The 17879-nt window shown below is 51.2% G+C and overlaps 1 protein-coding gene across 9 annotated transcripts in view; it reads right to left on the bottom strand.

Annotated features, from left to right (window-relative positions):
* DNM2 (dynamin 2) overlaps positions 1 to 17879 on the bottom strand; it is a 93162-nt gene that overhangs the window by 57575 nt on the left and 17708 nt on the right. For all 9 annotated transcript variants that reach the window (XM_033401094.2, XM_012535844.3, XM_033401093.2 and 6 more), the window contains exon 2: positions 1731 to 1804. In XM_033401094.2, coding sequence (XP_033256985.1) covers positions 1731 to 1804 — 74 coding nt within the window. The remainder of the gene's footprint in view (positions 1 to 1730; positions 1805 to 17879) is intronic.

The raw sequence follows: 17879 nt of genomic DNA, 5'->3' as shown, positions 1-17879 counted from the left end.
CAGCCACTGGGGAGGTGATGGGGGAGCCCTCCCGCCACGACAATGCCACGGACCTTCTGTTGCAGGAAGCCAGCCAACCTGTTCCCCAAACAGCAAGCTGTCCCCAAACAGGCTGGCAGCAAGCACAGACCCACAGCCAATGGGATGGTACCACTACTGTTCTACGGGCTGTACGTGTACTGAATAATACGGTCTTCATGGCAACCGACAAAGGCAGTACTATTATTATCTTCACTGTCCAGACAGGAAACACAGCTGTGAGCAGCAGTCCCTCCCCAGGGGCCAGACAGCCAGTAAGCTACAAAGCCAGGATCTGAACCTGGGCAGTATTAGCTCTCAGCCCCCACCCACCAGGGCAGAGGTTTTCCCAATGTAGTTTTCCCAAAAGCATCAGCATGACCTGGGAACTCATTAAAAATGCAGATTCTCACCCCTCCACCCCCCACCAACCTACCGAATGTGAAACAGAAACCCAATGGGCCAAGCCCTATGTGACTCTGACCCCGCTGACATCTGAAAACCTGCGGTCCTGCCGCTGCCCTTCCTGGCACAGCTGATTGGACACCTGAACCCAGAGGAGGCAGCCTATTGGCTTGCCCGTGGCGGGCGCTGGACCAATCAACTGCCGTCTCTCACTGGTGTCCTGCCCTCCTGCAGGTGGATTGGGTGAAGGCCCGGAGGATGAAGGTGAGATGAAGGGACTAGAACCAGCTGAGAGTGGAGTCTGCGGTCTGACCCCACCTGGGTACTCATCCCAGGTGAAAGGCAGGTAACCTGGTTAAACCTCAGTTTCCCAATCTGTAAAATGGGAATATGTCAGCTGCCTTCCCCGAGTGGGGGTGTTTAACATAGCCTGTGGTGACGCTGGCACAGCGAGTGCGGAACCGACCATGGCTGACATTCCAGGTCAGTGGGGAAGCAGCATGGAGACCCCCTGAGGGCTCTGGAGAGAAGAGAGGCCCCACCCCCAACGGCTCCCCTCTCCCCGTCCAGCCTCTGACCTGAGATGCTTTACAAGGAAGCCAAGTGGGTTTCAAGCTGGGAGAGATGCCCATGTTATGTCAGAATTGTGTGGGAAGAACGGAGGCCGCCGAGGGAAAGACAGAAAAAAATCTACATGTGGGCCATTCTATATTCAACAGGCTGGGTCTCTCCCAAAAGTCAGTGTTGTAGTTTAAAAAGAAACGGTGGGGGAAAAAAAGAAAGAAACGGTGGGGATGCTGCTCTAATGAAAAGAGGAGACACGACAATGAAGGGTAGTGTGGGACTGATCAGAGCAGCTGTAGAACCAGCCAGGGAAGATATCTGGGGGACAATTGGCAACACGAGTATGGACTGGGTGTAAGATAACAGGCAGAAATGATGACTTTTCTTGGGTGTGGTTCTGTGAGTGTAAGAGAGTGTCCTTATTGCAAAGGGAGATGCACTGAAGCATTTCGGGTTGACGTGTCACAGTGTCTGCTATTGATTCTGAAAGTGTTCAGCAAAAACGTGTCATGTACGACAGAGCCAGAAATATGGCACCTGATGGCCTGGTCACAGCTGAGGATGCTAGGGGCGGGTGGAGGTGCTCAATGAACTGTGCTTCAACTTCCCTGCATACAAGGAAAAAGTGAATTCAAACCCAAATGGCAGCCTAGGACCCGAGACTCATCAGAAGGCCCCTGGCTCCCGCTGGGCACCGCATCCACGTTCGTTTCCTGTTTGGGCTACAAGCCACCCCATCGTACCTGTTTTTGAGAAGATGAGCTGCAGGATGAGAGGCCGCCGAGTGACGATTCCTGAACCTCGGGGAAGGAAGTCCCTGTGGGAGGGGGAAAGGGTCAGAAATTACTCACGAGGCCAGCTTGCAGGGGGGGCAGGAAGTGTGGCCACATGGAGTGGAGCAATCCCCTCTTGCAATCTGGGTGATCTCAGCAAAGACACCAACCCCAGCAGGGTACCCGGGAACGCTCTGGCCTTGGAGGGTCTCGAGGCCACAGAGGAATTGGGGAGGGGCTGGATTGGAGGTTAGCGACAAACGGAACCATTTCCCTCCAGCTGGCTATGCTCCAGACCCAGCATGCCCAAAGAGCCCTTTCCCTGCCAAATATTTGAACCCCCAGACCCAAAAGAGATCAGTACATTTCTTTTTCTTCTTCTTCTTCTTTTTTTTTTTTTTTTTTGCCACACCGTGTGGCATGCAGGATCTTAGTTCCCTGACCAGGGATTGAACCCATGTCCCCTGCGGTGCAAGTGCGGAGTCTTAACCACTGGACTGCCCGGGGAAGTCCCCAGATCAGTACATTTCCTACCTACATTTTTAAAAGTAATATAATGCCATACATATGATATAAAGACTAAAATAAAAGGAAAATATTTAATGACAAAACACGATGTGTTTCATATCCCAAAAAGACAAATCGATAGAGGCGTGGAGTGGATCAGTGGTTGCCCCAGGGGTGGGAAACTGAGAGCAGAGAGCTTTCTGGAGTGATGGAAATGTCCTAAAGCTGGACTGCAGTGCTGTTTACTAATACTTACTATACATTTACTAAAAATCACTGCATTTGAAATGGGTGAATTTCCTAGCATGTAAATGAGCCCTCAATAAATCTGTTTAATAAAAATATATATATATGCTATGTATTTCACTATGGAAATACACAGGCACTACCTGCACTGACTTACACTAATACACCTGGATTCATGCAAAGTGGGAAAGCCGGGAGCCACCCTAGACCATTAAGAAAGGAAAGCAAGGGAATTCCCTGGCAGTCCAGTGGTTAGGACTCCGCGTTTTCACTGCTGAAGGCCCAGGTTAGATCCCTGGTGGGGGAACTAAGATCCCGCAAGCCGCATGGGCGCGGCAAAAAAAAAAAAAAGGAAAGCCAAAGAGCAGGGTCCAGGCAGGCACAAAAGAAGCAACATTTTCAGAGATCACCAAAGCCGGGCAAAGGATTCTTTGTTGTTCCATGTAAAATGGAGAAAGGTTCTGGGCTCAGGGAATTTTAAACAAGTTTTGCACCCAGATAAACTTCGGATTATCTGAAATTTGTGCAGAACACTGGGCAGGTGTGTTTCACACAGGCAAGCATCCTTGGTGCCACCCCACTCCCCGGAACTGTGACAACCAGTGTCTCAGGGGCACCCTACCTGTATCGGGAACCCCAGAGAGAGCCCCAGAGGAGGTTGCTGGTTCTCAGCATGGGCTGGGTGTCGGAACCCCTGGGAACCTGTTAGCCCAGTGGGCGGAATGAGGGAGGAGGCGCGCCCTCACCGCACGCCATGCACTATGAGGGTCGCGCCCCATCGGCCTGTGGGCGGTCCCACCACGCTTATGCAGCGCCTCCTCTGGCTGGGCACAGGGACACAGCAGTGACCACGCAGCAGGTCGGCCTGTGAGATGAGGGACATCCCAGGGGCAGATCGGCTCTGGAGGTCCTATGGGGGTGCCGCTGTGAGCAGCAGAGTGGGGCGCTGGAGTGGACAAGTGAACGGGCCCAGAGAGGGGTGGGGTGACGGTGGTGCCGGAGGTCACGGGGAGAAGGCTGGTCGTCATTCTTAGAGCAAGGCCACTTGCTGTCACTGTTAAGGGACAGTCAGATCATAACCCTGTGTGCTTTTAAAGGTATGTGGCTTTAAAAGACCCCTCTGGGGACTTCCCTGGTGGTGGTCCAGTGGTTAAGACTCTGCGCTTCCAATGCAGGGGACACGAATTCGATCCCTGGTCGGGGAACTAAGATCCCACATGCCACATGGTACGGCCAAAAAATAAAAACAATAAAAAATAAATAAAATAAAAGACCCCTCTGGCAGCTTCAGGGGTGAGGGTGGGAGCCAAGAGGCAGGCAGTAGGCAACTGCACACAGAGAGAAGAACGCCCCAAGGGCACACATAAGCCCCAGGGGGGATAAAGCCCACAGCCCCTGGCGGCAGGCAGGGTCAACCCTCCACACGCCTCGGATGCTCCCCATGGAGCCACATTCCTGAGGATGACAAAGAACCCTGCCCTGCTCGGAGTACTTCACACCAGCGTGACGCCCTGGGCATGACTCCCATTCTCCCACCTGGCAGGTGAGGAGACTGAGGAGCAGCAAGGATTTGTGACCTGGCCAAGGTCACAAGCTTGTTCACTCAAGTATTACTCACACGTACTGAGCACCTTGGCGGTGCTGGGGACACCAGTGCCAACCTCCTGACAGCAACCACGTGAGACGGTGTGGGTGGGGACAAAGAAGACACATCATGGGGGTAAGAAGGCTTTGGTCAGTGACCAAACAAGACAGGAGCAGCATGTGAATGGAATCCCCAGTGTCCCACCCATGCGGCTCCTCCACGCTGTCGTGTGTGATCAGGGCCGGTTCCTTTTCCTTGCTGACCCGTGAGCCACTGCGTGGATGGTCCACAGTCTGTTCATCTGCTCGCAAGCTGATGGCGGCTTTTGGTGGGGAGCGAGGGGTTGTCTTTCCAGCTCGGGGCCATTACAAATAAAGCTGCTATGAACATTCTCATCCATGCCTTTTGTTGACATATGCCCTTGTTTCTCTTGCTGAGTCACACGGCAGACCTAACCCTGAACAGGCAAAACTAGTTTCTGCTGATAGAAATCAGAGCAGTTGGTCCCCTCTGGGGGAACTGACTAGACGGGGCAGGAGGGGACTTTGTGGGGTGATGACAACGCCCTCTATCTTGATCTGACCAGTGCATGCATTTATTTTTAAAATGGAGGTGTACATGTAAGATTAGAACAATTTACCATATCTAAATTCAATCTCAAGCTCACAAGCACAAGGAGGCCCAGGAACACGCACTCGTGAAGACTTCAGATACAAAGCACAGAGAAAGCACTCCATTAAAATTTGCCCACAAAAACATTATAATCTGGGCTTCCCTGGTGGCGCAGTGGTTGAGAGTCCACCTGCCGATGCAGGGGACACGGGTTCGTGCCCCGGTCCGGGAAAATCCCACATGCCGCGGAGCGGCTGGGCCCGTGAGCCATGGCCGCTGAGCCTGCGCGTCCGGAGCCTGTGCTCCGCAATGGGAGAGGCCACAACAGTGAGAGGCCTGCGTACCGCAAAAAAAAAACAAAAACATTATAATCTTACTAGTTTCCCAGTAATAGCTCAGATGTAAAGAACTTTAAAGCCCATGGGGGAGACTAATTATATTATGGCCCATTCGTGTCACTGTGCAGCCACACACACATGTACACACACACACACACCCAAAAACAACAACAACAAAAAAGAGCCTTTTATCTCCTGACATGGAATTTCCTTCTGGGTGTATTAAGTGCGGAAAACAAAACGTGTGGAACAGTGTGTTTTGTAAGTAAATAAAAAGCCTCAAAACAGAGCCCAGGGTGGCTGGGGCCTGTTGCAGGGGGTTAGGGTGGGGGGGAGAGTCACTGCACTGTTTTGGAACATCTCTGAATTCTGCATCATCCACATGGATTACTGACTCCAAAAAAAAATTTTTTTAAGAGTAGCTAACAGTTGTCGAGAGCTCACTGTATGCCAGGCAAAACGCTGAGAACTTTCCGTGCCCCTAAATGGGTTCATTTAACCATGACAAGATCCAACAAGGTGGTCTGTGAGCTCCATTTTACGGAGGTCACTAGGCCCAGAGGTTGGGCAACTGCCCACGGTCACTTGGCAACCAGGGGTGGCAGGAGTGTAGACTGAAACCCATGGGGTCTGAGCTTCTGACCACCAAGGCCCCCGGCCTCTGGGCCTGCATGTCCGCCATGGAAGCTACAGGCATCTCCCCGGCAAGGACCAGGCTTTCCGCCACTGGTGTTGACCCGTGCTGTCCTGTGACTGCTCGGGGTATGTCCAGGAGGCCCAGGCACCGTGAGCACGATGGTGACACCACACACAACAGACAATGCGAGCCTCAGAAGAACACGAGGGCCAGCGTGATGAGAGCTCTGGGCCCTCGCAGGGGAAGGCTGCGACTTGGGCTGGGACGTGTATCCGGAAGCCGCCGGACTGCAACACCCACCCTCAGCCTCAACAGTCCCTGAAAAGCAGCCCCCCAGAAATCTCGGAGGGGCTCAGTAAGGAGGCTCCTGCCCGGCTGTGCCGTAAGGCCCACCCGCAGGGTTTCCTGGCATGCAGCAGCAGGAGCACTCTTGGGGCCCTCCTGGCCTGGGTGGTGGAAGGAGACCGCCTCCCCCAACCAGCTCTGCCCGCAACACTGACTGTCCACTTATCAGGAGGCGACTTTCAAGCCTCAGTCATCAGCTTCCTCCTCCCTGACCCCACCCACACTCCACTGGTCACCAAGTCCCTCCCTCTGACTCAAAGTGCCCACCCCCTCCTCTCTCTTCCCAGCTGCTACAAGGGCCACTGTGCCCCGAGGTGGCCCTGCATGCTGTGTGACCTTGGGCCAGCTTCCCAGCCTCTCTAATCTGGGTTTCCTAGTTAGTAATGGGGAAACTCCTCTCACCTCAGAGGGCAGCTAGGTAGCAAAACAGGCCGCCCATGACTCGTGCCCCACAGCTCTGGCTCAAACGACACCTCCCTAGGGAGATTTCTCCCACCCTCATTCACAGCTCCACCCGCCCCCCATCTTCCTCCCATGCCTCATTTTTCTCCAAAGCACTAACCCCTTGTATGTCATTTATCTGCTTCTTGTCTGCCCCTCACCACCCCCATGTCAGCTCCCCAGAACAGGATCTAGGGTTTATTCTGCTCCCTGGTACACAGTAAGTGCTCAATAAGTGTTAACTATGGTCATTTAAGCACCATCCCTGGCCTCTAAGCCATTGGGCCTACCCCTGGTCCCAGGCTTCTGACCCATCCTCCTCTCAGGCTATATGTGGTCATCCTCCTAAAACAGAGACCTGGGCCTCCAAGCCTCCCTCCTGCAGAGGTCACATGACCAATCCCAGGTTTGACAGGGTCCCCCACCTGCCCATCCCACCACCCCCCCAGGGCTGCCCCCTGGTAGCCGCCCCCCACCCACCGGCCCGAGCCTCTGGGTTCTTCCCTGCACTGCTGGCCTCCAAGCCTTTGCAAGGGCTGTTCCCTCTGCCTTCCTCTCAGGCTCTGCAGATGCAGCGGATTGCACCTCTCCCTCCCAGATGCATGCCCCTTCCCACTACCACCAACTTGGCCTCCAGTGGAGGTCTAGTCCTGTGTCAGGATGGGACCTCTTCACCTAAACTGGTCACCACTGGATCTCCAGCACCTAGAACAGAGCCTGTCATACAGCAGGTGCTCATTAAATGTTGAATGGACAGAAGGAACGTGGACGCTGGAGCCAGATGGCCTGGCTCCAAAGCCCAGATCTGCTCCCACCCTGGGCAGGTCTCTGTCCTCTCTGGGCACTGGCCCAGCCACCTGTGGGATGGGAGGACGCCGCCCATCCACTGGGATACGTGACCTGGCAAAAGTCACTTCACCCTCTTGGAGCCTCAGTTTCCAGGCTCTAAAATGGGCTGCCTCTCCCTAGAAGGTGATGAGGGCTCCGGGAAAGGCAGTAGGGGGCAGGGAGGGGAAGGGCGCAACAGGAGGTGGCACCGTGGGCCACTCAGAAGCCCAGGCTGTTTATTTACTGTCTTCTGAATGGAGCACAAGGCCTCTCCAGGAGCACTTTGACTTGCAGTCCCCAGGAGGGTAGAGATGCAGGAACAATGGAGACTAAAACCCCAGGAGAGGGAAAACAAACACAAAAGCCGGCAGAGGATGAGTCAGCCCGAAGCCAGAGCCTGTGAGGGCCCAGGCAAGGGCCCCATGCTGGGATCCCCTCCTCCTCCTCAATTCCTCAAGGGTCACCCAAAGCCTCAGTGGGGCTGGGAGACCACACACAATGCCAGCCACAGCAAGAGCCCCGGGCAGAAGCATGTGCCCCAGGGTCATGTCTGGCCTGACTCTCTCAGGCTCTCACAAGAGTCCATACAGGGAACCCTGGCCACCCACCCGGCCCAGCTCTGACCCCATTTTAGGTAACATCTCAGTAAACCCTCTAGCAACGCCAAAGGAATGATGCCAGGGTCAATACGCCCATTTCACAGATGGGTAGACTAAGGCTCAGTTTCGAGACCTGCAAAAGCCACTCAGCAAGGAAGGAGCAGAATCAGGATGGGAACCTGGGTGGGACACCAATGAGTCAGAGCCCCCAGTCACCCCCACCTGCCTGGGGGGACTCCTCTGTAGTTTTTTTTTTTTTTTTTTAGGCTCCGGACGCGCAGGCTCAGCGGCCATGGCTCACGGGCCCAGCCACTCCGCGACATGTGGGATCCTCCCGGACCAGGGCACGAACCCGTGTCCCCTGCATCAGCAGGCGGACTCTCAACCACTGCGCCACCGGGGAAGCCCCTCCTCTGTAATTTTGCTAGAACAGAAGCAGAGGTCATCATCGCTCAGTCTCCGAGGCCACAACATCCGGCCTGTGCACACGCCCTTGGTCCCTGCCCTGGTCCCTGCCTCGTCCACATCCCCTCTCGATACCATCCAACAGTAACCATCGGCTACCTGGAGCCCAGCCTGCACTCAGTGTCCCTAGCATGTGCCACAGTGTCCTTGTGGTCCCCCCAAGGGCCAGGTACGGTGATTATGCCCCGACTCAGACCACAGACCAGGGGGTCCTCCTGTCTCCCATCCCCCACCCCGCCAGGCGGCAAGTCCTGCAGGTTCCACCTCCAAATGGAGCCTGAATGGGCCTACTTTTCTCCACATCCAAGGCCTTCAGCCTGGCCCACCAGCGCTTGCCTGGACCAGTGCAGTGGCTGCCTCTCAGGCTGCCCACCACAAGTCAGGGCATGACCCACTCTGTTCAGAGCCCTCCCAGGGCTACTACCTCACTCAGGTTAAAAGCCCAAGCCTGAGGACTTCCCTGGTGGTCCAGTGGTTAAGACCCCGCACTTCCACTGCAGGGGGCACGGGTCTGATCCCTGACAGGGGAACTAAGACCCTGCATGCCATGAAGTTTGGCCAAGGGGAAAAAAAAAAAAAAAAAGCTCAAGTCCTCCCTGTGGCCCATGTGACCCGCCCTGCGTGATCTTTCCAGTCACCTCCCTGCCCTCACCTCCTCCTTTTCTCCCCTCAATGACTTAGTTCCTGCCACACTGGCCTCCTCCATGTTCTCCAAACACACCAGGCACAGCGTGCCTCAGGGCCTTTGCACGGGCTGCTCCCTAGACCTGGAACCCTCTCCCTGCAGCATTCACAAGGCCAGCTGGCAACTCCTGGCCAAACGGTCTCCTCCCTGCACCCACCCCCTGATATGGAGCAGCTCCCCGCTGTCACCCACCATCCTGCTCAATTCTCACTTCTACTCATAACCGCCCCCTTCTGGTTTACTGATTTGTTCACATGGCTGTGGTTTATCCCTTCCCACCTACCCGCCCATTAGAAGAGTGGCAGCCTCACGGGGAAAGGGTCCTCTGCCTGGCACGAGGCAGGGGACCAATGCTTGTGGGACGAAGGACCAAACCTGCCATTGTACAGATGAGGAGACTGAGGCTCGGATGACGATGGGACGATGGGATAGGTTGTGGGTGCCCCCCGCCAGCTTTCATCATCTCACTTCCAGGTGTCACCCTTCACAAAATTCCCAGCAGGCTCCTCCCTGCTCAGGAATCCTGCAGGTTCGCCAGGCACTCAGCCATAGTGTCACTTGCTCTGTGGTCTCATCTGGCAGCCAGGCCAGGAGCAAAAGCAGGAAGTGGCCCACAGTATACAGCAGCCCTGGCTCTGGGCCTTTCAGACCCCGGCTGGAATCCTTTCTGGACAACCTGTGCAGGTGGGGTGACATCTTTGTGCCTCAGATTCCTCATCTGTTAAGTGAGGTAAGGTAGAGTGGAAGGTTTGCAAAAGTTCTTACCACGGTGCCCAAAAGAGACCATCTGCCCCATGCAGTCGAAGAAAAACTCAACACAATATGAGATCACATCCCTCCTCTGCTCCAAAGTGCTCCCTGTGGCTTCCGAGGCCCTGGGCAATCACCCCATCACCTCCCTTCCCTCACCCCTACCTTCACTTCGCGCACTCCCTCTGGCCACACTGGTGGTCAAGGTACAGCAAGCAGGCCGAAGCAATTCCTGCATCAGGGCCTTTGCACATGCTCATTCTCTGCCTGGAATGACCTTCTCCCTGGAGCCTCTCCATAATCCTGGCTTCCTCTGGTCACTCAGGACTCAACTCAGATGCCACCTCCTCTGAGAGGCCTGACTGTCCTCTTCTGACCCTTCCTGCCCCACGTCACCGGGTTTTCATTCTCCTGAGTGGGTCTGCAAGGACGGCCACTCCCTGCGGCAGTACTTTCCAGAGTGAAACCCATTAACAACCTAGAGGTCCGTCAGCAGGCAATTGGCTAAATCAAGCTTGGAACTGGCCCAGGGAGCAATCCAGGCCATAGTGCTGAAAGCAAAGCGTGACATGCAGAACCGTTTGTGTCCTCCATTTTTTTTTCCTGCCTGTGTAGGGACAGTAAGTTTGGAGGTGACACCCTGAGCCCTTCATGGAGGTCGTCTATGGAGTGAGAATGGAAAACCTTCTGTTTCTTACAGTCTCCAATGTGATTTGGATTTTGGTCTTTTATAACTTTTTAAATAACTTTTATAACAGGCAAATATTAATTTGTAACTTTAACGTTTTTTTTTCTTCCGGCCACACCGTGCGGCTTGTGGGGGCCCTGGGCAGTGGAAGCACAGAGTCCTAACCACTGGACCACCAGGGAATTCCCACTAATTCATAACTTTCCATTTGTACTGAGGCTCCAAAGCAACTGGTCAGCCAAGCCACATTTTCAAGGGTGATGGGGAAACCACCAGTTTTTGGGGAGCTGAGCTCTCAACTCCACCCTTGCGGGCGTCCCTCTGACACCTCCTCACGGCTCTACACTGCAGCAGGTGGCCTGACTTGCGCAGTGTGGGCCGTGCGACCTTGGCAGCAAAGTCACTCATGTTCTGGGCTCAGTGTCCTCACCCGTAAAATGGGATGTGCTGGGGGAGGGAGGAGACATCGCAGGTGCTGGGGAGGTGGTGGGCGCTCGCCGTGAATCTGTAGCCCCTGGACGGTGGTCAGCCACATGTGGATTTCTAGCTCTGTATACATCGCCACCCAGAGGGGCCCAACCGAAAGCAGGGGCAGGGTGTTGGTAAATATGTGGAAAGGAAAGCCAGGCAGCGCCCCAGCCCACTGCCAGCATTCCAGAGCCTTCCTCCTTGCAGGCTTCCTTCAAGCAAGAGGGTGGGCATTGGCCTCTGGGGATAAGTGCACCCCCTCCGCACCCCGTCTCCTTCCCAGAGCCTCTGCCAGCATGATGGGGTGTCACACTGTGAGGAACCCTCAAGGCAGACCAGGGGCACAGGGACACACGAGACAGGATGGGCTTCCCGCCCTTCCCTGGGTGGTCTCTTTCCCACCTCCTAGGGCCCACCTCTCAGCAAATCCTGTCGCCACTGCCTTCAACAGACCCAGATGCATCCCCTTCTCTCCTGCTTGGTCCCAACATCCTTAGGCTAAGTCCCCTGGGTCACAGCCACACTCCCCCACCCACGTCTCCCTCTCCCAGCCCCGTATGTTCGTAGCCCAGCAGCCAGGGAGAGCTTTTCAAACCGCCCGTCACGTGCTTAAAACCCACCTGTAGCTTCCCGCACACCCTGGGACAAAATCTGTGGCCTCCCCGCAGCCCACAAGGCCCTGCCTGAACCAGCGCCCCATTGCTCCCTACCATTCCCTCCTCTCCCACCTCAAGGCCCTGCTGGCTGAGGCCTCCACCTGGGCTGCTCTGCCACCAGACACGCCAGAGCGCCCTCCACTCTTCCTTCGGACGCTGGCCGGACGGCACCTCCTGGGAGAGGCTGCCCTCACCGCCTCCCCGGGCCGGGCTCTGCACCCCTCCACGCTTCCTTCCTGCTCACTGGTCCTCCGCCGCAGACCGTCAGCCCCGTGAGGACAGGGATGCCTGTCTGCTTTGTTCACTGCCGGTGTCTGGCACACAGCAAGTGCTCAGTAAATGCCTGCTGAGGAGCAAACAGCAAGCCCGGCTGGCATCTCTGGGGTACGACATGCAGGCCCTGAGCTGGCCTCTGCACACGCAAGTCCCTGTTTCACTCTCACGGACACTCTCACCCACGCCGTTTCTCAGATGGGGAAACTGAGGCGAGAGAGGTTAGGTCATCACCTAGACCAAAGCCTCACAGCTAACAGCACACCCCTCTTCCCCAACCACTGAGGCACCCATCCAGCTGGACTCGTTCCTGTCCCCACTGTCAGGCACCATCCCAGTCACTATACCACACATCCGGCAATGAAGATGGAAAGGAGCCCTGAATGCTGAAGGCAGGACAGTCAGGCACGGCTGCCTGTGGAGACAGGAGAGCCAAGTGTGGTGGTGCAGAGCACAGTCTGCAGCCAGATAGCTCAGCCACAGCCTTGCTGTGGGACCTGGGTGAAGGTCAGGACTTCCCCGGGCCTCAGTTTCTCCATCTGTAAAATGGACCTAATAACAGTGCCCACCCCGTCAGGTCATTGGCAGGACTAGGACAAGTCACATGAAGCCCAATGCCTGGCACACGTAGGGCCCTGTTCCACAGGACAGTTCACAAGGGTGATGCGGATGGAGGGGGGGTGTCACCCCCTGGCACCACAGACCCTCCTTGGTACCCCCAGAAGGTCTCTGGCAAGATGATCCTATATCTGCTCCCTCTCCAACACAGCAGCCCCCTTCCAGGGATCAGCCCTGAGCCTAGCAGATGTGCAAGCTGGTCGACCCCCAAGGCTCTGTCAGGAGGAGAAAACTGGAAACAACCTAAAAGCTCATTCAGAAAACAATCTTATGGTTACCAAAGAGGAGAGAGGGGTCAGGGTGGGGGGGATAAATTAGGAGTTTGGGATTAACATACACACACTACTATAGGAAACAGATAAACAACAAGGAACAGGGAACTATATTCAATATCTTGTAATAACCTCTAATGGAAAAGAATCTGGAGAAGAATATATACTATATGTATAACTGAATCACTTTGCTGTATACCTGAAACTAACACAACATTGTAAATCAACTATACTTCTACTTAAAAAACAAAAACAAACAAAAAAAACTCATGCAGAAGAGTGACCGGATTTAGTGGGACTGAGGAATACTACACAGCCGTAAAGAAAGCACAGGGCAAGGGAAATACAGCCGAGTCAACGATAATAGTTGGAGACATCAATACCCCACCTTCAATAATGGATCGGGACTTCCCTGGCGGTCCAGTGGTTAGGACTCCACGTTTTCACTGCGTGGGGCCTGGGTTCAATCCCCAGTCAGGGAACTAAGATCCCGCAAGCCGCATGACGCAGCCAAAAAAACAAACAAAAAAAAAAAGATAGAACAATGGACAAAAGATCAACAAGGAAACGGAAAACATGAACACCACCATAAACCAACAAGACCTGAAGGCATGTATAGAGCACTCCACCCAGCAAGAACAGAATACACATTCTTATCAAAGGCACATGGAACATTCTCTCCAGGATAGGCCATATTTGAGGTCATAAAACAGGACTCATTAACTGTGAAAGGACTGAATGAAATCATACGAAGTAGGTTCTCTGACCACAATGGAGTCAAGTTAGAAAACAGTAACAGAAGGAAAGTTTGAGACATTCACAAACATGTGGAAATTAAACAATACATTCCTGAACAGCGAATGAGTCAAAGAAGAAATCACAAGGGAAATTAGAAAAATACTTTAAGATGAATGAAAATTAAAGTACAACATACCAAATCTTATAGGATACAACTACAGCAGGTCAGAGGGAAATTTATAGATGTAAGCTCCTATATATTAAAGAAGGAGATTGCAGATTTCTATATATCAATTATACCTCAATAAAGCTTCATAAAATTTTTAAAATTAAAAACAATTTTAAATTTTTTCTAAAAAAAGAAGAAAGCTCTCAGCCTTAGCGCCATCTTCGGAGAAACCTCCGCGCCATGAGAGCGAAGCGGAGGAAGAAGCGAATGCGCAGGCTGAAGCGCAAAAGAAGAAAGATGAGGCAGAGGTCCAAGTAAACTTGTACACCCATGGAAGCCACAGGAGAAGAAACAAGGGAAGCCAGAGGCCAGGGACGCTGGTACAAATTGTTGGACTGCTTGCCTACTGTCTAGAATTTGTCTCAGTGGATCTGGAACATCGATGGCCATTCTGATCGCCTCGACCGCCTTTGAGAGACCCACCTTGCTCGTATCAAAACGGCCCCTTTTGGCCCTTTGCCCTGGACCTTTGACATACTGGACTAGTTCTATTCTCAGTTGTGGCTGAATGTAACATGTAACAATAAATCATATCTTTTGCTGTCTTAGCTGAAGAAGAAAAAAAAATAAAAAATAAATAAAAAATAAGAAAGGAAGAAAGATTTCAAATCAAAAATTAATCTTCCACTTAAGAATCTGGAAAAAGAAGAGCAAACCAAACCCACAGTGAACAGACAGGGAAAACAATAAAGATCAGAGAGGATATAAATGAAATCGAGAATAGAAAAATACAGAAAATCAGTAAGATCAAAGCTGGTCCTTTGAAAAGATCCACAAAACTAACAAACCTTTAGCTACGTTAGCTAAGAAAAAAAGAGAGAAGACTCAAATTACTAAAACTAAGAATAAAAAAAGTGGATATTACTAGCCCTTACAGAAATAAAAAGGATTACAAGGAAATACTATGCTAACAAATCAAATAACCTATATGAAATGGACAAACTGCTAGAGAGACACAAACTACTGAAACTGACTCAAAAAAAAAAAAATGAATAGACCTATAACAAGAGATTGAATTCCTGATCAAAAATCTTCCCACAGGGCTTCCCTGGTGGCACAGTGGTTAAGAATCCACCTGCCAATGCAGGGAACCCCGGTTCCAGCCCCGGTCTTGGAAGATCCCATGTGCCGCAGAGCAATTAAGCCCGTGCGCCACAACTACTGAAGCCTGCGCGCCTGGAGCCCGTGCTCCGCAACAAGAGAAGCCACTGCGATGAGAAGACCGCGCACCGCAACGAAGAGTAGACCCCACTCACTGCAACTAAAAGAAAACCCACGCACAGCAACAGGGACCCAACACAGCCAAAAATAAAATTAATTAATTTTTTAAAATCTTCCCGCAAAGAAAAGCCTGGCTCAAGTGGCTTCACAGGTAAATTCTAACAAATATGGAAAGAATTAATACCAGTCTTTCACAAACTCTTCCCCTAAACCAGGACACTTTTTTTGTTTGTTTGTTTTTGTTTTTGCGGTACACGGGTCTCTCACCTCTGTGGCGTCTCCCACTGCGGAGCACACGTGCAGGCCCAGCGGCCCATGGGCCCAGCCGCTCCGCGGCATGCGGGATCCCCCCGGACCGGGGCATGAACCTGTGTCCCCTGCATCAGCAGGCGGACTCTCAACCAGTGCGCCACCAGGGAAGCCCGAACCAGGACACTTTCTAACTCATTCTATGAGGTCAGCGTTACCCTGATACCAAAGCCAGACAAAAATATCATAAGAAAACCACAAATCCATCATCTTTTATGAACAAAGACACACACACACAAATCAACAACAAAAACTATTAAACCAAACCCAACAACACAAAAAAAAAATTATGCGCAGGAATTCCCTGGTGGTCCAGTGTTAGGACTCCACGTTCTCACTACTGGGGGCCCAGGTTCAATCCCTCGTCAGGGAACTAAGATCCCACAAGCCGTGCAGCGCACCCAAATTAAAAAAAAATTATGTGCAATAGTCAAGTGATACTTATTCCAGGAATGCAATGTTGGTCCAAAACTGGGAAAAATCAATCAACACAGTACACCATATTAATACAGTAAGTGACAAAACCGTATGCTTATCTCAACAGATGCAGAAAAAGCATTTGATAAAAGCCAACACCCTTTCATGATAAAAACAGTCAACAAACTATGAATAGAAGGGAACTTTCTCACCTTGATAAAGGACGTCTGCACAAAACCCACAGTTAACATCATACTTAACGGCGAAACACTCCAAGTTTTCCCTCTAAGATCAGGAACAACACAAGGATGCCCACCCTCATTTCTACTCAACATTGTACTGGAGGGTCCAGCCAGAGCAGTCAGGGAGAAAAAGAAATAAGGCATCCGAAGGAAGAAGGAAAACCATTCACAGATGACATGATCACGTCTATAGAAGACGCTGGGAAATCGCAAAATTTTTAAAAATTAGAGGTAATAAATTTAGCAAGGTTGCAGGATGCAAGATCAATATACAAAAATCAGTTATATTATTACATACCAGCAGTGAACAATCTGAAAATGAAATTAAGGGGACAATTTCATTTATAATAGCATCGAAAAGAATAAAATACTTAGAAATAAGTTTAATAAAGGAAGCACAAAACGTTTACATTGAAAACTAAAAAACACTGTTGAAATAAATTAAAGCCCTAATAAACGAAAAGACAGCTTGTGTTCACAGACTGGAAGACTTTTTTTTTTTTTAATTATAGTTGATTTACAATGTTATGTTAGTTTCAGGCGTACAGCAGTGAATCAGTTATACATATACATTTATCCGCTCTTTTTTTTAGATTCTTTTCCCATATAGGTCATTACAGAGCATTGGGTAGAGTTCCCTGCCCTATACAGTAGGTCCTTATTAGTTATCTATCTTATATATAGTAGTATGTATATGTTAATCCCAATCTCCTAATTTATCCCTCCTCCCTGGAAGACTTAATACTGTTAAGATAGCAGTACTCCCCGAATTGATCTAGAGATTCAATGCAATCCTCCTCAAAATCTCAACAGCATTTTTTGCAATAAGTGATAAGCTGACCCTAAAATTCATATGGAAATGCAAAGAACTCAGGATAGCCAAAACAAGCTTGAAAAAGAAGAACACAGTTGGAAGACTCACGCTACCCAATTTCAAAACTTACTGCAAAGGTACAGAAATGAAGACTGTGGGGTACTAGAATTTGGGTAGACATAAACATCACTGGAATAGATTTGACAGTCCAGAAATATACTCTTGCATTTATGGCCAACTGATTTATTTTATTATTTTATTTTTTTGGCTGTGCTGCGGCATACGGGATCTTAGTTCCCCAAGCAGGGATCGAACCCGTGCCCCCCTGCAGTGGAACCGTGGAGCTCTAACCGCTGGACTGCCAGGTAATTCCCCAACTGATTTTTAACCCAAGGTGCCAAAACTATTCAATGAGTAAAGAATGTTCAACAACTGGTGCTGGGACAACTGGAAAGCTATAAGCAAAAGTATGACATTGGACTTCTACCCCACACCATATATAAAAGTTAATTCAAACTGGATCAGAGACCTCAATGTAAGAGCTAAAACTACAAAATATATAAAAGAAAATATACGGGCTTCCCTGGTGGCACAGTGGTTGAGAGTCCGCCTGCCGATGCAGGGGACATGGGTTCGTGCCCCGGTCCGGGAAGATCCCACATGCTGCGGAGCGGCTGGGCCCGTGAGCCATGGCCGCTGAGCCTGCGCGTCCGGAGCCTGTGCTCTGCAATGGGAGAGGCCACAACAGTGAGAGGCCCGCATAACGAAAAATAAATAAATAAATAAAAATTTAAAAAAATAAATAAATAAAAGAAAATATAGGAGTAAATCTTCATGGATTGGTCAATGGCTTCTTGGATATGACACCAAAAGCATAGGTGAAAAAAGAAAGAAAAGACAGGAGTTCATCAAAATTTAAAACTTTTCTGCTTCAAAGGACACAAGAAAGTGCAAAGACAACCCACATAATGGGAGAAAATATCTGCAAATCATTTATCTCATAAAGGGCTGTTCTTGATACCAGATGTAAAGAACTTTTGCAAACCAACAAATGAAAAGACAAATAACCCAATTTAAAAATGGACCAAGGGGGACCTCCCTGGTGCGCAGGGGTTAAGAATCCACCTGCCAATGCA

The sequence above is a fragment of the Orcinus orca genome, chromosome 3, assembly GCF_937001465.1.
Source record: "Orcinus orca chromosome 3, mOrcOrc1.1, whole genome shotgun sequence".
In the NCBI taxonomy this organism is placed as follows: Eukaryota; Metazoa; Chordata; class Mammalia; order Artiodactyla; family Delphinidae; genus Orcinus; species Orcinus orca.
Note: the sequence above shows the minus strand (reverse complement) of the source record. Positions and strands in the feature narration are given on the sequence as shown.